We start from the raw sequence: 24,051 nt of genomic DNA, 5'->3' as shown, positions 1-24,051 counted from the left end.
TCTAGGTTAAAAACTACAACACCTGGACTCTTCAAACCTGGACTGGATTATTCTGCTCTAATAACAGAATATTTTAATCCATGTTTGGGATTTGTGAAACCTTTAGGTGATTTGTGAAACTTCACTAAAGCTTAGATTACTATTCATACTTGTTACATGCAGGCTTTTCAAATTCAATTTGAATTCAAAACCACTTTATTAATGGGAAATGAAATGTTGGTGTAGCTCATTAATTCTTCAAAGAGTTCAAAGGTCAATGCCGCCCTGCCGGCCTGATGCGGCTCCAGCTCTCATGCAATTACACAACTTTGACCTTAAAACAGTCAGTTTCATCTAAATCCATCAAAATGATCAAATTTCAACAAAACCTTTAGTAATAAAGACTTTGATTATCTTGTCAAATAAATGCCTTTTGTAATCTAAATACATAAATATCCCACGCCGACCTGGATATTCAACATGAATAAAAGACCAAATACAGACTTTTATTTTTAATGTTTATTTGCTGATTAAAACATGAATTACAACTTTAATCACCTTCATCCAAAGTAGTTATTATAAAAACTAAAAATGTTTGATTAATAATCATCATTGCACACTTTAATATTTTAGTGATTAGAAATCAAAAGTGCTGATCTTTATGTCGCCGCCGCACATCAGATGTCCAACATGAAAACCAAACAAGAAACAACAACAATCCATCCAAAGACTGAAGAAAAACTACAAAAGGCCGAAAGCAGAATGGGAAAAAAAAAAATCATTTATTTGACCTCAAATGGCTTTTATTCTGTCTAAGTTTAGAAGAATTAAAACAAATGACCAGTTATAGCTTGTATGTAATACAAATTGTAGCCACAAGAGGGGGAAGTGCTCCAGTTTTACATTTGTAAGAGTTAAAACTCTGCTTTAACTTTCTGAATTGAAAACTCAACTTGATAATAATTTTATAGATGTTAAAAACTGACATCAACCTACAAACGTCATGTTGGAGTTTCTGTAAATTTCAGCTTCAGAAGAAGAAAAACGGCTCAGTAACAGCCACCAATCCCTGCTAAACCTTTACTGATCATTGAGACTAGAAATGAAATCAAATTCCTCCTGATTGTAGAGCTGACTGAAACATTGAAGCTCACTGTGAACCACTGCAGCCTCATTCTGCTCTCTGTTTTCCTCTGTGCATTATGGGATGTTTCACATCTACAATGTGTTGAGCTCAGACAACGTGAGAATCAAAAAGCTTCTTTCATTGAAGACCAACTATAAACTCTGATTAGTTTAGTGTTTCACTCACTTCCCTTCACCACATTTGATTATAACAAAGAAACGCTCAGCAGTAGAACCGCTATGTGTCAGAGATTTCCTCATAACACCCGGGTCTGGATCAGAACCGGTCCACAGACTGGATCTTCATGGAGTTTGAGGTCCTTCACCTGAAAAGACAACAGGAGCAAAGTTTGAACCAGACTTCACAAACTGCTGTGGTTCAACTGGACATCAGCTTTACATGATGATGAAAAGTTTTTCCCCTCGTATTTTAATAACTCAAACATTATGTGCAAACCTCAGGAAATCTTCCTTTAAAAAGCTCAACACCAACATTTTGTCACAAAAACAAACCCTGTAAAAAGTTCAAGCTTGGTCTCTCTTCCCATCCATCAGGAACTTTGTCCATTTCTATTTCTGTCTCCATTGATGTGACGACTATCAGAGTTTGAGGTTTTCATTTTCATAATCCTGCAACCGTGTCTAAAGATCCAGCGGTGTTACCGTAAACTAGACGACTAGTTACGACCCCTAGTGGAGAGTTCAAGCTACTGATCCACTAACCCCATCTGAGATAATCACTAAAGGATTAATGGGAAGGAACAACTATAAATGTGAATAACAATAATAATAATAATAAAATGTCAGAATAACAGACAGTCTTACCTAGGCAGTCCAAGCCATGCTGATGAAGGCAGCAGCTCCAGACTGGGACCGGACAGACCTGCGTCTCCGAGTTCCAGCACACGTCTAGAAGTGAAGGACAGACAAGTCTGCATTTCAATGACTGTCAAAGCTGAACTTTGTCTCTCATAGTGTGTTAGCGTCAAACATCCTAAGGTGAGTGAGATTCAGAGAAGCTGCACCTTGACGCAGGTGTTCTCCTGTTTGATGCAAACAGCTGGAGGCTGTGTGTGTTCTTCTGTGGTTTAGTTTGACCTTCCTAAGAAACGCACCCTGGAAAGTTTACTGACATGGCAACAATCAATCAGCCAAATCAAATGTTATTTGTAGAGCACCTTTCAGCAACAAGGCATTTCAAAGAGCGTTACATCATAAAAACATAAAAATATAAAGTCAACAGCTTCACATTTTGCACATCAGATTATTGATCAATGTTTCATGATTATGTTTTGAAATCAGCTCTAACCAGTTGAGTTTTTAGTCTGGATTTAAAGGAACTCAGTGTTTCAGCTGTTCTGCAGTTTTCTGGTGGTTTGTTCCAGATTTGTGGTGCATAGAAGCTCAGAGAATCAAAGTCAAAGTTTCTGATTCTGTAAAGCTCTCAGGGTAACTTTACACCACAAATTTTACTCAAGTTAGAGAAGCAATAGTTCAACATATTTTTACTCAAGTAAAAGTAAAAAGTTTCCATCCAGGAAACGACTCAATTAAGAGCAGAAAAGCATTTGGTAAAAAGTAACTGATCAAAACATGAATCATATTTTAACAATTCATCATCAGATGCACCAAAATGCAAATTTATGTGGAAATTTTGGACCAAATTGAAAAACCTTTTTCTTTTGTAACATAGCTACAATTTGGGGAAGTAAAATGTCTCCAAATCAATTTCTGTCATGATAAAGTTTATGAAACTTTAACAAAGTTTTTGTGAAAGTTTCCTCCATCTGGAGAATTTATGGTTAAAAGCTTGTTGTGGTGGTGATTTTGCAAATAGATGGTAATAATCTTGGGTTGTTTTTCTACGTGGCTCTGTTGCTGTGAATGTTTCCTCTTTCCCCCTCAGAGAATTTGGTTTTCTGTGAGAAATGTCTCCATGGATGAGCAGAAGAGCGTCCAGCGGGTCTTACCCTCTACAGGAGGATGATGAAGGTGATGATGAAGGTGGCTCTCTGGTGACCGGAGCTGCTGGGCCGATTTGGCGTCTCCGTCCTACCTGGAGACGAGGAGGTGACGGTGATGATTGGCCAAACACCTGGGACAGGTATTTGCCCCGGGCTCATTCTGTTCAGTTATTTGTACTGATGGTAAGACAGAAACACCTGCAAAGGAATGTCACTGAACCAGAAAACTGAGCACAGCTGCAGCCATGTATTAAAACACCAGATGCTAATAACTCAGTGATTTCTCACAACATGACATTTGTTTTGGGCTTCAACTGTTTTTCCACCTTTCCTTCATGAAACCAGAGGACATTTACAGAGGATTGTCCAGTAATGGGTTATAAAACCAGTGAATCCTAAAAGGCATCATTGCCTCAAATTTACACCACAGATATGAGGAAGATGAGCTGAAGAATGAAGACAATAATAATAATAATTACACCTGGTAATTAACAGGTGTAACTCCAAGGAACAGCAGATGTGACTCACAGTTTGTTGTTTGGTAACATTTCAAACTGATGCTGAACTAAAATGACCTCAGTATGTTTTATAATGTCACTTCAGTTTCTCACTTATTACCTCAAATGTTTCTTCTGCCCCAGTTTAGAATCCAGTCTCTACCAGGAACGGACTGGCATACGGGGCTAACTGGGGCCTTCCCAGTGGCCCCTCCGTTGGTCGGCCAAAAGGGCGCAGCAAGCAGCATCCCTGGTTTGCAGAGTCTCAAACTGCGTCATATCAAACTCCTTCCTGACCTCACTTCCGCCCAGTCAGGCAGATTTCAGCAGCGCAGTGGACCTGTAAACTGAGCGCAACAGAACCACCGGCTGACCATGAAGAGCAGAGATCAGAAAAACTGGTCTGATAGGTTTATTTTAATTCCTAACTTGCAAAGATTCAACCAGAGGCAGAATTTTCTTTTCTGCAGAAAAGGAGGGAAGATCCGAGACGCGGAAAGCCGCCGTCAAACACTGTCTGGGATCATCTCTGCCCGATCTTTGTCTGCATTTGGCTTTATTAGAAAATACAAGGAAGGAGGTTGGGCTTTTTCACATAGTCACACAAAGATTTTGACCAATGACCTTTTTCTACAGGGTGTTCTGGAACCTTCTGTGGACATGCCCTTACAAGGGCATGGGCTGACCACAACTAATCAATTACACATGTAGCTGATAACACAGGAATGTGCAAACTTCTCTAGCCTCCAGGCAAACATCCTAAAAATGGTTAATAGTATTTCACAGAAGAAAAGGAGTCAAGTAAACAACACACAAAATAATAATATGAAAACATAACCTTTCAAATAAACTCACAAGTAAATGAACTTAGATAATTTTTCTAACATTCCCTCCTGTTTTTCATATTATTATTTATGAAGTCTAACACAGACATCAAAAACACATTTCTTGCTGGCACATTTTCAATGTATGGTCACAACGTTAGACATCAGAGTTTCCCTCAGAGATGGAGGCAACAAGTTGATAGTGATACATAACATTTCCAACAGTTTTAGCTATCATTGATTTTAAACATGGAATAATGCAGGCAGTAAAAATACAAAACAAGAAAAGAATAATAAGAAGAACCATCATTAATTTCAACAGAAGATGCCACCATGGTCCATATATGAGCCAAGAAAAAACATCTCCTCGTGAGGGAACTGCATCCTGTGACATGGCCTGTTGCAGGTTTTTCAAGGCAGACATTGCTTCATCAAAATGGGTTTCATTAGCATCAGAAATATAAGTACAACATTCTCTAGTGTCATCTTCATCAGTGTCAGCATAATCAAACAATGGCTTAACTTAAAAAAGTAAATTTGGCTTTGTTATTTTCCATCAGGGGAATTACTTTAATCTTTTATCAAAGAATGCAGACTTTGAATGAGACCACATCCACAGGACACCAGAAAAACAGCTGCAAAACTGCAATGACAAAACAGAGATCAGATTTTCCAAAGGCATCATTCATTTGTGTATTCAACACAAATATCTTCAATTCACTCTGTGTCCAAGTGAATTCTCCACCGCTCGTCTCCATCTGTGGCTGCTATCGTCGGAATAAATGTGAAACCGCTTCTCCAAGCAGTCGCACTCTTCTTCAGAGACAGCAGCTTTTGTTGTAGAGTCCAGAGTCAGGTCTGGAGCTCTGAACTCTAGGCCAGTCTGTGTGTAGAAAGCCATGAGCAACTCATCATGCGAAACCTTATCTCCTGCTTGTCCAGTTTTACTAAGTTCTGCTCATTAAATGGTGGATGTGATCCATTCAATTTACGTTTCTATTATTATATACTACACCTCCAACAGATGGAAAACACCGAAACCCTGTAATCACCTGCTTCAAAAGACAAGGTTCTAAATTAATGTTTGTCCTGAATGTTAAGCATATGCAGATCTTCATTTTAAACTAATCTTGTAATATAAGACTGAACAAAAACAAAACAATAACAAAAGCTTAAAGACGTAGTTGTATAGCTTACATTTACCATCAAAACAATGAATATCAGTGTGAATTAAACAGTCCAGTTTAAATTACTTTTATAGAACAAACTAGATTTTACTGGTAGTTTGTCTAAAACATTCTACATGCTTTCCTTAAACAAAGATTCAAAAGAGTTAGACCTGGGGTAATTATAATGTCAATGTATAACTTAACAAATCCAGACATTTTCAAAATACACCAATTTTCCTCTAGGCCTTTTACTGGTAGCAGAATTTAAAGTTTTATTCAAAGTCATTTTAAATGGATGTAAATCAAAACAAAAATCAAATTTAGAAAATCATTATAATCCCACATCTCAGACCCACCTGAGTACTTCTACTGATTAGTGATAACTTAATCAATAACAGATTCTTCACAACATTTCTTAAAACATTCTTAATCCATTAAATTAATGCTCTGAAAATGGCTAGCACAATAATATTTTTAATTTCTATAATTATTTCCCCAAGTTAATTAACCAAAATATGCTTCATTATCACTATAAATTTGTTATCTATTGGTTTCAAAATACTTTAGCCCATTGTCAGAACATCTTTAATGGAGAACAACTCAAATCCATTTAAAATAAGCATATATTTCACCAGACAATATCTTTCCTTTCACTTTTGTGTTTAGTACAGATCAGACATGTTCTTCAAATATTTTGTTTAAGTAATATAAAAGTTTCAGTAATCTAATTAAGTAATATAAAAGGTAAACCCATAACATATTCTCCTCCCTGATGATGCATTACCTGCTAATGTATCACAATTTCTACTACTTTAAATAAAGATGTTGATGAAACAGGTTTATTATTTTACCTGAGAAATTCTACCCATATTCAATGCTGCCCTTTTCCCTAAAAGGTCAACTTTCAAAACAAACAGAATCATTTATTTCAGCATGATTTAAACCTTCAAGATGACTCTATTTTCCCAAAACACTTCACATTACAGTTTTAAAGCTCATTATTTCATTTTACTCTTATGATTTTCAAATAATTCATTTTACAAAGAATTTTAACTATTGTTTGACAAAGCATGTTTACCAATTTAGACTCGGTGTTTTGATGCTAAAAACTTACATTTAACATTTTCCACATTATTTCATTGCTCACTATGTATTTGCTTGCTTAAACAACCTGCACTAAAGAGAAAATGGTTCTCTGAATTTTAGGAAACTAAAACTACATCAAAATCCTGCCTTATGTGATGGTAAAGACTCTCTACATCTTCCTATAATCTACGGTGCCAAACAAAACCCTAAGATTTAAACAGCCAATCTCTATGTTCCTTAGGAAAAAAGGTTAATTAAATCCTTTGTATTTATTAGATTTCACACTTTATGTTTTAAGGTCACTACACTAGTCTGAGCAATCTCTATTGTCAGATCACAAAACAAATCTTTAACCCACCATATGAACTTTCCTTCACCTCTTGGAGGGAATGATTTTATGGCAGGAAAGAGAGTCAATAAGGATTTCAGGAGGAACTTCTAATTCTTCTACTGCTTTATTAGGCTTTGGCACTTGAATCATCAGATATGTTTTGGTTTCATCTAATTTTACAATTTGGGGTTGCTTATACTTAAAACAACATATACTAGTGTTTTGTAAAGAGGCTTCACATGTTGGTTAGTTGAATCTAGTGGGGGTAGAAGTTACAGCACAGCTCTTCTTGTTCTCCCCTGCTGAGCTGCTGTGAGTGGGGGTTGCAACTCCTCCCTGGGCTTCATTATTCTCTTGTCTAAATAAACATACTTGTCGCTTTTTCCTGTTTTGTTCTATTTATTTTATTTTTTTCTTATTTTCTTATTTTATTTGCAGCCCTCTCTTTCTGTAGGCACTTTTTAATCATCTCTTATTACAGTTTAATATTGATTCTCTACAATAGTTCCACATGAACTTTTTTCATTAACCAATAAGTTATTTCAAACTTAATGTTATCCTTCAACAATAAATCTTGTAAATTTTAGCAAACGTTTCTGTATTTAATCAATTTCTATTTAACAAGAGAGTTACTTCTAATTTATCCTGTCTTAATTATCAATAAGTCCTGTAGATTTAATAATATTTATCTATCTTAAAGTTTTGGTCAGTTTAAAAAGACTGATTGTGAAACTATCTAGAATCAGCCGCATGCTGCAGTTTGTTGTTATCTGGGCAATTCCTCTTACAGTTAGGGCCTGTTTCTCTAAAGATCTTTTCTGTTTTTTCTTTATCCTCAACTCATTAAAAAGGTCCCATTGTAGCTCATTGTATTTTATTCTATTTTTACTACTACCTTCTCAGCCTAGAAGGAATAATTAACATTTTTATCTAATATTTTAGTTCTCAATCCTATATACATTTTTTATTTTATTTATTTCTCTACCTAATCATTTATGTATTTCTCTATTTATTTACTTTATTTTTCATTTAGTCATCTATTAATTTGCCAATACATCATTTCCACAATCCTCTGTGACCTCATTTTCTTGGCTTATTCTTTATTTATTTATATTTCATCCTGTAGTTCTACCAATTTATTTAGCCTTAGAACCCATATTTTTACTTTCAATTTGTTCAGATGTTTTATTTTATCAGGATTCTATCTTTCAATAACCTTCCAATCTTTACACTGCAGGTCACACTTACTGCTGTTGTTGCTTAATTTGAATAATTTAGTCCAGTTTAACACATAGGGTGTTCTAAAAACTGGACATTTTGCACCATGAGACAGCACTAAAAAAATGCTCTGCAGGGTAATTTCTGCTTCTACTTGGTTGTTCCAAGTGAGAAATTCTTGCCTATGGCATCCACTTACAGAGGTGCTTTTCACATTCTCATTGTATTTATATGACATAAAATACCAAGGTGTATTTTATCTCCAATTACACACACTCTTTCACACCAACATGAATTGTAACACAAACAAAAACACAAAACACAAAACATCCGGTCAGATTTGTAGTCAGTCAAAATTTCATCAGTCACCAATTTTCAGTCTGTCCTCATTATTTTATCAAATTTTACTCTAATTTTCATCAAATTTTACTGAAGCTTCAGGAATTTTCCAATGTTTTGTTAACATTTTTCATGTTTTAATTTAATTAATTTTAAACTCTAGTCTTCAGGAACCTGTTTTAAATACCGTGCACATTTAAAAAGAGACATCTCAAACTTATGTTAGAATCTAACAACAACCAATAATTTCCTGTTTTCTGGTACCAGTTTTTTACTTAACCCTTATTTTAAAACCGAAACACCACGTTTTTTCTTTATTTTACTTTCAACACACCATCTACACCGTACTTCTTTTTCCATTTAGTCAGGTACTTTAAGTTTCCTGGCTCCATCTGACACATTAACTTCTCATCCCCTTTAAGACTTTTCTCCTTCCCGTGTGAAAAACCCATATTTTACAGTGTGTTCATCCCGTTCTTTACACACCTAGGGTGGACTCTACAGAACGGGGGATAGGAAGAGTAGGGTGGTGGCCAAGTTCTTGTTGTGGTAATTCTCGCTTGGACTAAATTCAATAAATGATTTGAGTGGAGAATTCTTGATGATCATCCCCAACAAGCCCACCGCTCACCTTTCCCACTGTTTTTTAGGTATCACATTTATTGCCTTTCCCTATGTGTGTTTTTTATACTTTCCCTTTTTTTTCTTGACGTCAAACGGGGGACTTGAAAACCGCCCGTAACATTCCATTTACTTACTTGGTTGAATCCTGCTCTGTCTCGGTTTTGAGTCCCGTCAATCCACCGTTGGCAGAAGGAGGTTGACCTAAGACACTGGCCCAGCGAGGAAATTGCCCCCCGGGACTTTTCAGAATACTGCCGGCAGATTTCAGCGCGTCTTACTCCTTCCGTCAGCGGTGGGTATGTTGGGAATCCCTGAACGAGCCCCCAAATGATAGGTTTATTTTAATTCCTAACTTGCAAAGATTCAGCCAGAGACACAATTTTTATTTCTGCAGAAAAGGAGGGAAGATCCGAGACGCGGAAAGCCGCCGTCAAACACTGTCTGGGATCAACTCTGCCCGATCTTTGTCTGCATTTGGCTTTATTAGAAAATACAAGGAAGGAGGTTGGGCTTTTTCATGTAGTCACACAAAGAATTTGACCAATGACCTTTTTCTACAGGGTGGTCTGGAACCTTCTGTGGACATGCCCTTACAAGGGCATGTGGCTGACCACAACTAATCAGTTACACATGTAGCTGATAACACAGGAATGTGCAAACTTCTCTAGCCTCCAGGCAAACATCCTAAAAATGGTTAATAGTATTTCACAGAAGAAAAGGAGTCAAGTAAACAACACACAAAATAATAATATGAAAACATAACCTTTCAGATAAACTCAAAAGTAAATGAACTTAGATAATTTTTCTAACTGGTCCGAACAGAAAACAGCCTCTGAGGCGATTATTACAAACTCAACGACGGTCATGAGACAGAAAAGCCTCGTCTGGCCGTCTGTTCCTGCCAGTGAGTCATGAATTAAATCTCCATATTTCTCTCTCCAGCAGAGAAGCCCGGTCTGCAGAACCAAGCTGAAGTTGGTTCCGATTCGAGAAATGACTAAAGGGCGATTCCACCCAATTTTTCACCACCTTCCGCATCTTTGATCGGCTCTAGGTTAAAAACTACAACACCTGGACTCTTCAAACCTGGACTGGATTATTCTGCTCTAATAACAGAATATTTTAATCCATGTTTGGGATTTGTGAAACCTTTAGGTGATTTGTGAAACTTCACTAAAGCTTAGAATTCTATTCATACTTGTTACATGCAGGCTTTTCAAATTCAATTTGAATTCAAAACCACTTTATTAATGGGAAATGAAATGTTGGTGTAGCTCATTAATTCTTCAAAGAGTTCAAAGGTCAATGCCGCCCTGCCGGCCTGATGCGGCTCCAGCTCTCATGCAATTACACAACTTTGACCTTAAAACAGTCAGTTTCATCTAAATCCATCAAAATGATCAAATTTCAACCAAACCTTTAGTAATAAAGACTTTGATTATCTTGTCAAATAAATGCCTTTTGTAATCTAAATACATAAATATCCCACGCCGACCTGGATATTCAACATGAATAAAAGACCAAATACAGACTTTTATTTTTAATGTTTATTTGCTGATTAAAACATGAATTACAACTTTAATCACCTTCATCCAAAGTAGTTATTATAAAAACTAAAAATGTTGGATTAATAATCATCATTGCACACTTTATTATTTTAGTGATTAGAAATCAAAAGTGCTGATCTTTATGTCGCCGCCGCACATCAGATGTCCAACATGAAAACCAAACAAAAAACAACAACAATCCATCCAAAGACTGAAGAAAAACTACAAACGGCCGAAAGCAGAATGGGAAAAAAAAAAATCATTTATTTGACCTCAAATGGCTTTTATTCTGTCTAAGTTTAGAAGAATTAAAACAAATGACCAGTTAAAGCTTGTATGTAATACAAATTGTAGCCACAAGAGGGGGAAGTGCTCCAGTTTAACATTTGTAAGAGTTAAAACTCTGCTTTAACTTTCTGAATTGAAAACTCAACTTGATAATAATTTTATAGATGTTAAAAACTGACATCAACCTACAAACGTCATGTTGGAGTTTCTGTAAATTTCAGCTTCAGAAGAAGAAAAACGGCTCAGTAACAGCCACCAATCCCTGCTAAACCTTTACTGATCATTGAGACTAGAAATGAAATCAAATTCCTCCTGATTGTAGAGCTGACTGAAACATTGAAGCTCACTGTGAACCACTGCAGCCTCATTCTGCTCTCTGTTTTCCTCTGTGCATTATGGGATGTTTCACATCTACAATGTGTTGAGCTCAGACAACGTGAGAATCAAAAAGCTTCTTTCATTGAAGACCAACTATAAACTCTGATTAGTTTAGTGTTTCACTCACTTCCCTTCACCACATTTGATTATAACAAAGAAACGCTCAGCAGTAGAACCGCTATGTGTCAGAGATTTCCTCATAACACCCGGGTCTGGATCAGAACCGGTCCACAGACTGGATCTTCATGGAGTTTGAGGTCCTTCACCTGAAAAGACAACAGGAGCAAAGTTTGAACCAGACTTCACAAACTGCTGTGGTTCAACTGGACATCAGCTTTACAAGATGAAGAAAAGTTTTTCCCCTCATATTTTAATAACTCAAACATTATGTGCAAAACTCAGGAAATCTTCCTTTAAAAAGCTCAACACCAACATTTTGTCACAAAAACAAACCCTGTAAAAAGTTCAAGCTTGGTCTCTCTTCCCATCCATCAGGAACTTTGTCCATTTCTATTTCTGTCTCCATTAATGTGACGACTATCAGAGTTTGAGGTTTTCATTTTCATGATCCTGCAACCGTGTCTAAAGATCCAGCGGTGTTACCGTAAACTAGAGGACTAGTTACGACCCCTAGTGGAGAGTTCAAGCTACTGATCCACTGACCCCATCTGAGATAATCACTAAAGGATTAATGGGAAGGAACAATTATAAATGTGAATAATAATAATAATAATAATAATAATAATAATAATAATAATATGTCAGAATAACAGACAGTCTTACCTAGGCAGTCCAAGCCATGCTGATGAAGGCAGCAGCTCCAGACTGGGACCGGACAGATCTGCGTCTCCGAGTTCCACCACACGTCTAGAAGTGAAGGACAGACAAGTCTACATTTCAATGACTGTCAAAGCTGAACTTTGTCTCTCATAGTGTGTTAGCGTCAAACATCCTGAGGTGAGTGAGATTCAGAGAAGCTGCACCTTGACGCAGGTGTTCTCCTGTTTGATGCAGAGCTGCAGTTTGCAGTGCAGGTAGACCTGAGCAGAGCTCCCAGTGAACTGGAACATGTTGAAGGAGAAGGAGTTGGAGGTTCCCTTTCCGTTTGCCTCCACGCTCACCGTCTGGTCCTCAGGGTTTGGACAACTGCTCACAAGCGTCAAATCAAACGTTGGTGGTCGGATCAGAGAGGTTAGAAAGGTCACAGAGGCTGAATATGGGCAGCGGTCTCACCCGTTCTCGATCAGGTAATGTTTACGGCTAGCGCTGGCCGATTCCTGGTCCGTCGCCCAGCAGGAGTCCATCACCACAGCAACCAGGCTTTCATTCAGGCCGTCGGCGTCCAGCTCCATCCAGATCTTCTGGTTCAGGCGAACTTCGGTGTTTGAGGCCACAGCTTGAGTTCGGTTGGCGTCGGTGTAGGCCTTCATGGTCAGAGAGTAATTCCAAAGTCCGGATGAGACGAACTGAACCACAGAGCTGCAGAGGACACACACAGCTGGCAGGAGTCTGCTTCTACTTCTGACTGCTCAAAGATTTTACTTTGCTTTCTGCATCCAGCAGGTTTGTACTGTCATATGGAGATGCTAGCTGTGGTCATCTCCTTGGTGTTTCAGTTTTTACGTCAGCTTAACCGGAGCTTCTTTTCTTTCTAGTAGGTTTTGTTATGTCTTGGTTTTCTGCACCTGTTTTGCCTCCCATTATTTCCCCTCTGCTTCCTGCTTTTTCACAGGCCACATCCAATCACTGCCCTCGTCAACAGACGCTGTGGGCCGTCACGATGTTGCTATGACGACGGGTTCATCTCGTAGGGGAACCAAACTGCATTCAGCTCAACTTTACGCTACAGACACGTTGATGAAGGAACGACCCAAGTTACAGGAGTCTAAAAGCTTCCAACTCTTCAAAGTTATGTTTTCTATGCAACATATATCTATGATAGGACAGCGTAGCTACATCTAGTATTTCATAGAGTGTTTAAGCTTTTGGCCAAATCTGTAAAATCACATTGACCTGAATCATAAAGAGAAAGGATTGGACTCTGTTATATCAATCTATTCCTACAGAAACTGACCAAACTATTCTGTAATGTTTTACTGAATCTTTTTCACCTGATTCTGAAACTAAAACCACAAGTTTACCTGATGGGATCAACACCCACCTGTCTTTGATCCTGAAAGCCACCGTCTGTATGTCCGGCTGGGTCTCAACGCAGGAAAACCCGATGTAGACCTGGTCTTGGCGAGTGATTCCTCCAGAGGAGAGGTTCTGTGTCATGATGGTGTTCTTGTAGATGGTTTGGCTGTTGTCAGGGTTGGTTATTTTAGAGGAGACAGAGCTGATGGTGGAGTCATGTTGTCCAAAACATCAATATGTTAACGGACTGGACTGCACTGACCAGCTGCTACAGCTGGAGTCATGTCTATAAAACCAACAGTTCCAATGCAGAATGAGCAGGAATCCAAAATGGCCGCATCGCTTGGACTTCTGATCAGATTTATATAAAATATGGATTCATTTAAAGATGCTAAAATATTTCAACAGTTTGGTTTCCGTCTAAATGTAACAGCAGACCAAACCAACATTGGACAGTTGATTTAATGTTACATGAATGCCGAAAGTTTGTTTATTAAGTATTTCATTCTATTTGATGACTGTTGTAAATATTGTGATCAAAAAAAAAATGAGGCAGTTAGTCAAGTTTTTATTGAACTTTCAGAAGTTACAGAAAACAGCTCTAAAACCACTCGGTATTCTTCCTCTCTCTCTCTGTCGGCTCTCCACACGCACACCTGCTGTTGCCACGGCAACCGACTGAGAACAGCTCCACTGGCTGAAATTATCTTCAAGTGAATCATGGATGAACACCAGAGAAAAAATAAAAATTCAACAACAATCCTCAGACTGAAACTAAACATTTAATCAGTTTTATGTTTTCATTTTCCCTGGAGGTCAGCGCCGGCTGACCGCTGAGTGACCGCAAACCGATGATCTACCAAACAACACCAGCTGTTTTGCATCCTGTAAGTCTTTACTTCAGGTGAAATATGAAAAATGAACATGAACTAAATCAAGTTGAAGCTGAGGAGAGTTGAACTATGAACATGAATCAGTTCATTTTTAGCTGAACTGAATGGACTGGTACAACTGATAAGGTGTGAAGACTTTTTCAATTTATATACAAGTTTCTATTAGCTGGATATAATGTTAATGTTTTAAAGAGGTCCAGTTAAAGCCCTGACTTGGTTTTATCTGAAAAGATTAGGGTGATGGCAGAGAGGCCTTGTGGTTGTTGGAGGGTTTATTAATAATTACAGGTTTTATTAATAAATAAAACCCGCCTTTGTCCTGCATTTCTATTGTTTCATCATTTCCGATTAGACAAACTCATTCTTAAATAAAAACTTTAAATCTGCCAGGAGTATTAATAATTTTTTAACTTTAGGTTCATATTGTGATGAAAACTAGAAGCAGTTTCAGCAAAACCGTCTTAAAATCAACACTTTGTACAAAGGAGGACATGTTCTGTAAAAACCAGGCACTGATTAGGATTTTAATTCAATCAAGTTTGTGGAAAAACATCAGAAAAATACAGATTTACAAGACAGCAGCAGCAGTCGGTCACAGACAGGTTACTGAAAACTAACAAACACAAATAAAAACACCTGAAGAAGCAGCAACTTTAAAAAATAAAAGAAAAAGAAAGTCCAGATTTTTACAAAAACAACACAGACTTGTCTCTGCAGCACCGTTCTGTCGGGTTTACAACATCCTGCCCGGGTTTAATGCTTTATGTCTCATTCACACATTTAAATAAAATCAAAGAACAACTACGTTTCCCATCAGCCCCTTCTCTGAGGGCAAGACGGGCCAAATGCACCAGAGGAGTTCAAGTGTGAGATTAGGAACTTTACACAGGAAGTAAAAATTAGCACAAGTTACTCAGTGTTTTAGTTAAAGTTTAATTAAAAAGACTCTAAAAGTTTAAATCAGTATTAATGCTGCTGACTGAAATTAAAGATTAAATCAGAAACAAAGTGGGAGACGTGACACATGGAGGCGTTACAGTTTCCACTGGGACATAAAATACAGCAGGACGTCCAGCAGTAACTACAGCAGCTGCTGTGACGGGATCAGAGCCGGTCCGGTCCGGTCCGGTCCGGGTCTCAGGAGGAATCCACTGGAGATGACAACAAGAAGCAGCAAAATATATCTATTTTTATTAACATGATTTCTAGTTTACAATCAATAACTGATACATGTTTAAATAAAAATGCTACAAATCTCTAATTTAAAAAGAAAAAAAAGTATATTTTACAAATTTCATCTGAATAAAACATGATCATAAACAATTAGATTAATCATAAAAGTAGTAAATATAATAGCATTTATTAAATCTACTTGTATTAACAGCCACAGATTTCAAAGAATGTTTTTATTTAGAAAAATATGATTAAAAACAAAAGATCAGAAATAATTAAAACACGAGGAAATAAAAAGATTAAAGAAACAGAATCTCATGTAAAATATTCAGAAGAATCTCGTTTTCAACCAGTTTTGAAGTTCAGATTCTTCTAATATTTTATTATTTTAACATCAAGAACATTTCGTTTCATTACCTTTTGCTTCCAGCTTCTCCACCTCTCCTTCGCTCGCCTCCTCCTTCTCCCTCATCAGCTGCGTCTCCTCCTTCTCCTGCAGCAGCGAGCGCAGGAAGGCGGCGCTCACCACCTCCTCGCCGTCGCCCGCCAGGAAGGCATTCTTGAAGCGGTTGTAGAGCATGGAGGCCTTGTCCATGATGGCCTGGTTGGCCCGGTAGTACCGCATCTAGGCATCCACAGCGGTCAGAGGGACAAACACCAGGTTTACCAAAAAACAACTAAGAATGATGATAAAAGGTCCTAAAAGAAGAAGGTCTTCATAATTAGGAGCTTTAATTCACAAACTAAAGTTGTCAACAAAAAAAAAGAAAGTGTTTTTGTACAATTGCCCAGTGGTGTAAGCTAGTAAACCTCAATATTTCAGTTTTCTCCCGGTCATGTGACTCAGGTTTACCTTCCTGAGCGTGGCGATGAGCTCGCTGTGCCTCTGGACGTGTTCAGACGTCACATACAGCATGTTGAGCTGGTCCAACGCCGACAGACACTTCCTGATGTCCTGGAGACAGAAACACCACCACACTGCTGTCACTGTGGTGGGAGTTTTATAGCAGGCTGTTTTATTTCACTTGTTTTTTTCTGGTAAAATTGTCTTACAGGTTTGTCCGTCTTCAGAGAGATGCGAAGGTCTCCGTTGATCCGGTGCAGAGTCGAGTCCGTCAGCGTGGAACTGGAGTTCTTCTGATCCATCCCGGTCGGACTCTCTCTTTCAGTGGCCTCCTTTTCCGCTGGCGCCACGTCTTTGGCAGCAGATTCAATCCGTAAACCTTCAGCCGCAGCCTGCGCTCGGTCGGTCCCACTCTTCTTCTCTTCCTTGTTCTTCTTCTGCGGTTTACTCTCCTCCAGTCGCCGCGATCTCGTTCTCTCTTTTTTCTTTTCCTGAGACTCACCATCACGTTTCTTCCTCTGTTCCCGTGTTAATCTCATCCCCTCTGTTTCCTTCCTGCATTCCGGGTTTTTCTGCTCTTCCTTTTTTCTTGTCACCTTTTCTTCAGCTTCGCTTTTCTTCTGCTCTTCCTTTTTTGCTTTTTTCTCCTCCGTTTCTGAGTTTTTAGCATCAAACTTCTTGGCTGCCTTCTCTGTTTTTTCTTCTTTTTCCATCTCTAAAGTCTTTTTCACCTCCTCCTTTCTCCCTCCATCCTCCTCTTTCTTCTTCTTCTTCACCTCCTCCTCTCCAGATCCTTTGGTCAGTCCTCCCATCATGGTCTTCACATGGATCTTTGTTCCCTGATTGGCTTTAACGATCTTTCCGATTATCTTCCTCTCGTCTTTCTGCTGCTTCGTCTCGTCTTCTTCTTTGCTCTTGGTCTTCTCTTCCCTTTCATCCTTTTCTACCTTCTGTCCATCTTTCTTCACTTCCACAGCTGACCCTCCAGTAGACATCTTTTCCTCCTTCCCACCAGTCTTGTCCTCTGTGGTTTTCCTGGTTCCTCTCTCCGTCCCGTCTTCACTCCCCTTCGTCTCCACCGTCGTCTTTTGCCTTGAATCCTTCTCCACTCGTTTACTTGTCTTCTTCCTCTCAGCTGTGGACTTCCTGGTGGCCATCTTGTCTCTTCTGGTGCTTTCATTTGTCTTCTCTTCCTTCTGTCCGTCCGTCTTCATGTCTGAACTTGTCCTTTGGTTGGACGCTCTCTCTCCTTTCGTCTCGCTCGTTGACTTTCTGGTGGACGATTTCCCTCCTCTGTCCGTCTTCTCTCCTTTCCGTCTTTCCGCTCCACCTTTGGGCGGTGTCTTCCTGTCTGCAGTCTTTCCTCCGTCCCTGATGGAAACACAAACCCAGCAGAGAGGAGTTAGGCCTTCACTGGACTGGTTGGGACGGATGAAGAGCGACTCGTCTTCCTTACTGGGAGCTCTTCGTCATCTCCTTCGTCTTCAGCAGGTCTCTCAGCGACTCGATCAGACTCTCCCTCCGCGCCGCCAGCTGCTCCTGCCTCTGGTGTTTCAAAGTGTTAGAAATTAGAAAGGTGTCCAAAGTGTGGCCCGGGGGAAATTTGTGGCCCTTGGATTCTTTTTGTGTGGCCCCTGACTGCAATTATTGAATGGCTCTTTAGTTAGCCTTTTTTATTTTTATTATTAGATTTTTATTTTGTAATAAGTTGAGCCACAATCATTTGTTTAACAGACTGACACACATCCATTACCTCTGGAGAAACTTGTAAAGGGAAATTCTTACTTTTGTTGCTGGGAATAAATTAAAACATTTTATAGGCTTAAAAACTGAAAACGTATTAAAACTTAAATAACTGTAAACATTGAGGCCAATGTAAAATATTACATGTTTTAGTTATTGTTGTGAAGGTAATGGAGAAATATTTCACAACATATTTTTGCATTTTTAACTGAGGGATAAAAAGAAACATGAATAATTTCAGTTTGGTGATTTTTGTACGTCCTGTTTAATTGTTGAGCAGGTCAGCAGCACGGCTGCATGTTCTGTGACAAATGCAGCAAAAACAATCCGGTAAAGTCAATGGAAGGAAGACATTTGTGTTTACTGTCTTTAACTTTTCTCTGCTTTCCTTCTCCATCTTTGTTTTGGGAGTTTTTGTAAATTTTGGGGTTAATTTCTAGAAATGCTACATTAGATTTATTTTCTATATTTGTGTCTGTTTTGTAAACCTATGGAGTTCATTTCATGTCCAGAATGATTTCTGCGTTTCTACGCTGGAAGCCAGAAAACAAATCGCAGCTTTACCTCGTCTTCCTTCTCCTCTGCCGTCTCTTCATCTCCATCCTTTCTCTTCTTCGCCTCCTCCTCTTCCTCTCGTCTTGCAGACTGCAGTCCTCTCTTTTCTTCCTCCTCTCCCATGCTCTTCTGTTTTCTTTTCTTCTGTACCTTCTTCTTTTTCTCCTCTCTCCTCCTCTCCTCCCTCACATCTTTCTCTCCATCAGTATCTTTTGTCGTCTTCTGCTTCATTTCTCTCGTTTTCTCTAAGCTTTGTTCTGGTTTATCTTTTTCTTCTTTCTTTCTTTTCCTTCTCTCTTTGGTTTTCTTGTCATCCTTCTGTTCTTTACTCTCACCTCTCCTGGTCTTCACTTGTTCCTCCTCCTCCTCTTTTCTCTCTTTCTCTGCTCTCCTGACCTTCGTTCCTTCTCCTCTTTCTTCTGTTTTCTCTTTGGGTTTCTCAGCTTTTCTGGTTTTGTTCTCCGTTTTCTCCTCTTCTTTCTTGCTTTTCTTGCTCATCTTTCCCTCCATTTCTTCCTCCTCGCTCCTCGTCTTCTTTGCTTCCAGGTTTTCTTGATGTTTCTCTTCCTCCTCATTTCCCTTTGTTGCTTCAGTTTTCTCCTCTTCTTTTTGAACTTTTTTCGTTTTTATTCCCTCTGTTTTGTCCTCGTCTTTCTCTCCTCTCTTTGTCTCCTCAGATGAATCCCTCTCTCCCTCCGTCCTCCTGACCTTCATTTCTTCTCTTTTGTCTTTGTGTTTCTCGTTTATCTCCTCTGCTTCGTCCTTTTGGGTCTCATTAGTTTTCTCAGATGTTTTTGTCTCTTCGTCTGCCTTCCTCTTATTTATTCCCTCAGAGTTTTCTTCTCTTCTCATCTTCATTCTCTTCATTTCTTTCTCTCCTGCCTCCTTGTCTTTCTTGCTCCTCCTCATCTTTACTTTCTCTCTTCCTTCCTCGGTTTTCTCCTCCTCCATCTTTCTTTTCGACGCTCTACTCTCAGTCTGATCTTTCATCCTGTCCTCGCTGCTCGGACTCAGTTTCTCATCCTTCTCCTCTTTCTTCCTCTTGGCCTCCTGGGTCTTTACCTTTCCTGCATCTTTTCTCCTCTTCCTGGAAGGCGGTAAGTCGGGAATGTCACTGAGCTGCCGAGGAAACAGAGCGGATACGTTTCATCACTGATATCAGCTTCCAGGACAAGAAATCTCAATTCATTCTTTATTAAACTCACTGAGCTGCTGAGTCTAACTGCAGCTGAAATGATCCGATGTTAATATCTGCAGCATTTATTATTTTACATCATATTTAGCTTTTCTCTTTGTGTCTCAGATGTCGGTATCAGAAGTGGGAACCTCTGAAAGCTTAATGAAGGACAATCGACTCTCTGTTCATTCATACAGACAGAAAGTCATGCAGCATCAGGACAGTAAGTTATCCATCTGTAGCCGTCTGTGTTGCAGGGTTTCCGAGCCTCTGACTGAAGTCACTCTAACTTAACAGAGCTTTTTTGAGTCAATTTTAATATTTTATATAATCCCTCTCTATTCCAGTCTGTCTGTAAAAGAAGAAGAAAAAACAGTTCCTGAAACTGATTTACATAATTTATATTAACCGTTTTGATTAAGTTTTGGTTCCATTTAAGAAACAATAAAAGTTTCTGAATATAAATCTTGACACATCCACAGTAGAGCTCCTTTGCTTTGCTCTAATCAAGTTGTTGCAGGTCTATTGGTCACAGGTTTCCTCTGAACTAAACACAGAGCAGAAACTCCTGGTGATCAGCTCTGCCAGGAGCAGGTTGTGCAGAGGAAGTGTGTTCAGGTTGGAGGCCAACAACAGACACAGGCATCGTGATGCACAGATGCACACATATTGACATGACTGCTTTTGGTTGTTGTGTCTGTAACTTAGCAACCACTGAGCAGGCGTTATCCCATGTAGCGTTAGCAACAGCTGATGGCAGAGTGTAGCATTACTGAGCTAACAAGTGAACTCTATCAACAGATAATATTCAAATTTAACCCTTCAAAATCAAAGAGTTTGCTTCCTTCTTTCCAAAATAAAAACAATCAAATAAAAATGTGAATATTGGATTTATTGATGTCTTCTTTTTCCCATTCTAACTACTTTAAGTCTCACAAACAGCTGCATTTATAAATTAGGAAACAGTTTTCATGAGGCTGGCAGTCACCTTTAATTCTGTCGCTCTGCTCCGGGTGGAAACTCGTCCTGCAGCAGCTTCCTGCGCGCCGCTGCTCGCCGTTTCCTTCGTGGCCTGAGGTTTACTTCCTGTCGATCCTGCTGCAGGTTTTCCATCAGAGGCAGAAGAAGCTCTTCCTGATCTCACCTGAGGGGAAATGAAACTGTAAAAACTACAGCTGAGCAGAAACTGAACATATCAGGTCTGTCCAGCATGTTAGATCTAATTTGCCTTAATGTTCAAAACTCTTTGCAGATTTGAGTCATTTTTGGTTCCTACCTCTCCTTTAGTCTGAGCTGGAGTTTCCTTTTCGGACGATCGTTCTGCCCGTGACCCACCGCTCGCCGACCTCCTGCTTCTCGTCGCCGCAGCGACCTTTCCTGCTTCCTGATCCGGCTTTGGCCCTTTTGGTTTCTCTGGCGCTAATCTGGATAAGGTTCTAGTAGCAGCCGGCTGCTCTGCTGGTTCTTTAACCTGTTTGGACTCTGTGGTATCTTCTTCTCCGGTTTCTTTTTCCAGTTTGGAGTCTGTTGGTTTATCTGGAGCTAACCTGGATGCAGTCTGATCTGCAGAGTCTTCACCCTGACTGGACTCTGTAGAAGATAACCTGGTTAACTCTAATCTAACCTCTCTACGCTCTGCAGACTCTGTAAACTGTGTGAAGTCATCTGGATCGGACTTAGACAACCCGCCTGCAGCTGCAGGAGGTTCTGCAGACTCTTTGCCCAGTGCAGAGTTCATGTTTTCATCTGAAGACAATCTAGACGAGGTTCTTATAGCCTCCACATGAGTTTTTTTATCTAGTTTTGGTTCTACAGATTGAACTAATCTAGACGAGGATCTTGTAGCTGTGGTACAGTCTAGTGTTTCTTTATCTTGCTTTGTTTCTACAGGTTGATCAGGAGTAAATCTGGAAGAGAATCTTGTCGCTGCAGGACGATCTGGAGCGTCCAGATCTGGTTTGGTCTGGGTTGTTTTATCTGGAGCCAATCGAAACGACGTTCTTGTGGATCTCTCTGAACTTTCTTTCTCACCCAAAGCTCGACTCGGGGTGCTTCTGCTTGAAGCAGGTTTAGTGTTGCACTCAGACTTAGTGGGAGCAGAAGCTCCTTTAGGTTTTCCATCAGGAGTTTTAGCTGCAGGAGTTTTTCTGGAGGTTGCAGGAGTAGATCTGGAGAGTGTAGTAGAAGAAGAAGCTGGTTTTGCTGGTGTTTTTTTAGTGCAGATCTTTGGTTGAACCTGTAGAGAAAACACAACAGAGTCTGTAAAAATCCTTTAATCCTCTTTTCCATCTCTGTGTTCATTACATTTTAAATAAACCCAAACCAATTCCAATAACATTTTATAGTTCACCCAAGTGGAGCATCATAGCTAAAGCTGTAGCGCTAATAAAACATCATAAAAACACTAAAATACAGTGTAGAGTCTTCATGAAACACCACACTGTCAACAACTGAGAAAACCAGAAAACATTTTTACATTTTGTCAAGTGCCGTCATTACACATCAAATATTTTGCTCAATGTTTCATTTATTATCTTCCAGAAGAGGATCTAACCAGCTGGGTTTTTAGTCCAGACTTCAAGGAGTTCAGTGTTTCAGCTGTTCTGCAGTTTTCTGGAAGTTTGTTCCAGATTTGTGTATTTAGTTTGTCTGTACCTGTCAAATAAATTTAATAAATACATTTTAAGCAGAAGCCAGTTTGAACTCACCTTGAGTTTGCTGCCGAGGCCGGGCGTGTTCTGGATCTCCCACATCCCCTCAGCGAAGCCTTTGATGCGGACGCCGCTGCCGTACTTCAGCTTGTTGCCGACGTACGGAGCGACGTTCTCCGGCGTGACGGAGCCTCTGGGGAGAGAACGACCACAGCCGGGTTAAAGACGCACACAGAGGGAAGAATCTGATTGGCTGCTGAGAGAACATACATCTGATGGGTCCCGAAAAAGTAGACCGGTACTCGCTTCCGGTAGCCGTTCTCTGATTTACAGACCTACAAACACAGACGGGTTAAAGCATCCCAGGTCAGAACAGCTGTGTGTGATGAAGGCTGTGTTGTCTGCTTGTTTACCCGAGCCGGCCAGTGAGGAAAGCCTTTCATCTTGGCGAACACCAGGTCACCGGCCTTCAGAGGGTTACCGAGTTTTCCGGACATCCTGCTGCTCCAGAAAGCGACTTAAGGAAAGCTGAAAACAGATATGATATTAGTGATGATCACAGATTCATGGCGTCCATTTATTCATTTAGTGATTTCTTCAATACATTTTTGCCATTTAAAATCATATTTCTTGTTTGTTCTAATAACTAATCTAAAGCAGGTAAAACCAAACAACATCAGTGAAACATGAACAGAGCATCAAGTTGAGCAAAAACAAAAGGTTTACAGAAATAACAGCAGTAATGAAAGTTTGGTCGCTGATTTGCTCTCCCACAGGTTGACCAACCTTGTGCTATTTGAACAGATCAGACATGTGATGTCATCATTTTGCTGGTTTAGCTGCCAGGTGTGCCGTTTACCTGTGATCTGCTCTACAGGTGCAGAGAACATTGAGAGCTTTTCCTGGCCACCTGTCTCTTCGTTAGCATATTAACTTTGTGGACCATATTCTGTTTACATTGTTTACATATTTACGGATTAGCTTTAAAATGTCGTAATTTCAGTTAGCAAACCGATGTAGACTTTTACCAAACACTCCACATAATCGGTGGAAACAGCTTCGTCTCCCCGCTTTCTTCGCTGTTACAGCCCTGAGGGTTCAGGATTATCCGTTTTTAGAGGGAGTTTTCGGTCTAACTCAGCAGGTTTCGCTTCGTATCATCATGTTCACTCATTGTTTACAAATACACTCATACCTGCTAGCTAGCTAGCGGGTGTGCTAATTGTCAGTCAGTCTAAACGGAAACGGTTCAGATAGTCGTTGTGGTTTTATAAAATGTTCGCATTTCCGTTTGCTCACCTGAAACTAAAAGACAATCTTCTCGGATCAACAGTAGTTTAAATAAAACATCTCGTTGCGAAGCTACATTCTGACGCTCGCCGCCATATTGGCCCATTCACTCCTGTGACGTAGTCGCTGACGTTTTTCCCGCCATCCTGGACCGTACCAACGTCCGGTGGTCGGTACCAACCATCGACAGATTTGGGGGGTGTTTGCGTCATATCAAAAC

The 24,051-nt window shown here is 39.6% G+C and overlaps 2 protein-coding genes across 3 annotated transcripts; both read right to left on the bottom strand.

Moving 5' to 3' along the window:
- Positions 1 to 837: 837 nt before the first annotated feature.
- LOC116732646 (uromodulin-like) lies at positions 838 to 13,681 on the bottom strand. Its single transcript, XM_032582993.1, has 5 exons — positions 13,531 to 13,681; positions 12,603 to 12,848; positions 12,353 to 12,515; positions 1,930 to 2,013; positions 838 to 1,430 (listed from the first exon to the last, which is right to left on the bottom strand). Exons 1-4 carry the CDS (start codon positions 13,644 to 13,646, stop codon positions 1,930 to 1,932), a joined length of 609 nt encoding a protein of 202 aa, XP_032438884.1. The 5' UTR covers positions 13,647 to 13,681; the 3' UTR covers positions 838 to 1,430.
- A 1,220-nt stretch (positions 13,682 to 14,901) lies between these two features.
- psip1b (PC4 and SFRS1 interacting protein 1b) lies at positions 14,902 to 23,972 on the bottom strand. Of its 2 annotated transcripts, none has more exons than XM_032582827.1 (12): positions 23,841 to 23,972; positions 22,955 to 23,069; positions 22,812 to 22,876; positions 22,599 to 22,734; positions 21,167 to 22,126; positions 20,879 to 21,034; positions 18,723 to 19,832; positions 17,872 to 17,960; positions 16,625 to 17,786; positions 16,425 to 16,526; positions 15,989 to 16,196; positions 14,902 to 15,549 (listed from the first exon to the last, which is right to left on the bottom strand). In XM_032582827.1, the coding sequence occupies exons 2-12, from the start codon at positions 23,036 to 23,038 to the stop codon at positions 15,536 to 15,538; spliced, it is 4,086 nt and encodes a 1,361-aa protein (XP_032438718.1). In that variant the 5' UTR covers positions 23,039 to 23,069; positions 23,841 to 23,972; the 3' UTR covers positions 14,902 to 15,535. The 2 variants fall into 2 exon arrangements, with proteins under 2 accessions (XP_032438718.1, XP_032438719.1); XM_032582828.1 differs by lacking the exon at positions 23,841 to 23,972 and adding an exon at positions 23,328 to 23,819.
- Between the last annotated feature and the right edge of the window lie 79 nt (positions 23,973 to 24,051).

Source organism: Xiphophorus hellerii, chromosome 14, assembly GCF_003331165.1.
Source record: "Xiphophorus hellerii strain 12219 chromosome 14, Xiphophorus_hellerii-4.1, whole genome shotgun sequence".
Lineage (NCBI taxonomy): Eukaryota > Metazoa > Chordata > Actinopteri > Cyprinodontiformes > Poeciliidae > Xiphophorus > Xiphophorus hellerii.
Note: the sequence above shows the minus strand (reverse complement) of the source record. Positions and strands in the feature narration are given on the sequence as shown.

What these genes read in the sequence shown, in the direction of transcription:
- psip1b (XM_032582827.1), bottom strand. Translation starts at nt 23,038, where the DNA reads ATGTCCGGAAAACTCGGTAACCCTCTGAAGGCCGGTGACCTGGTGTTC. An exon ending in TTCCTCACTGGCCGGCTCGG is followed by an intron (nt 22,877 to 22,954) that starts GTAAACAAGCAG and finishes CTGTGTTTGTAG; the next exon opens with GTCTGTAAATCAGAGAACGG. An exon ending in CAGCTCAGACTAAAGGAGAG is followed by an intron (nt 21,035 to 21,166) that starts GTAGGAACCAAA and finishes ATTTCCCCTCAG; the next exon opens with GTGAGATCAGGAAGAGCTTC.
- LOC116732646 (XM_032582993.1), bottom strand. Translation starts at nt 13,646, where the DNA reads ATGACACAGAACCTCTCCTCTGGAGGAATCACTCGCCAAGACCAGGTC. An exon ending in GCTTTCAGGATCAAAGACAG is followed by an intron (nt 12,849 to 13,530) that starts GTGGGTGTTGAT and finishes TGTCCTCTGCAG; the next exon opens with CTCTGTGGTTCAGTTCGTCT. An exon ending in AGGAGAACACCTGCGTCAAG is followed by an intron (nt 2,014 to 12,352) that starts GTGCAGCTTCTC and finishes CTTCACTTCTAG; the next exon opens with ACGTGTGCTGGAACTCGGAG.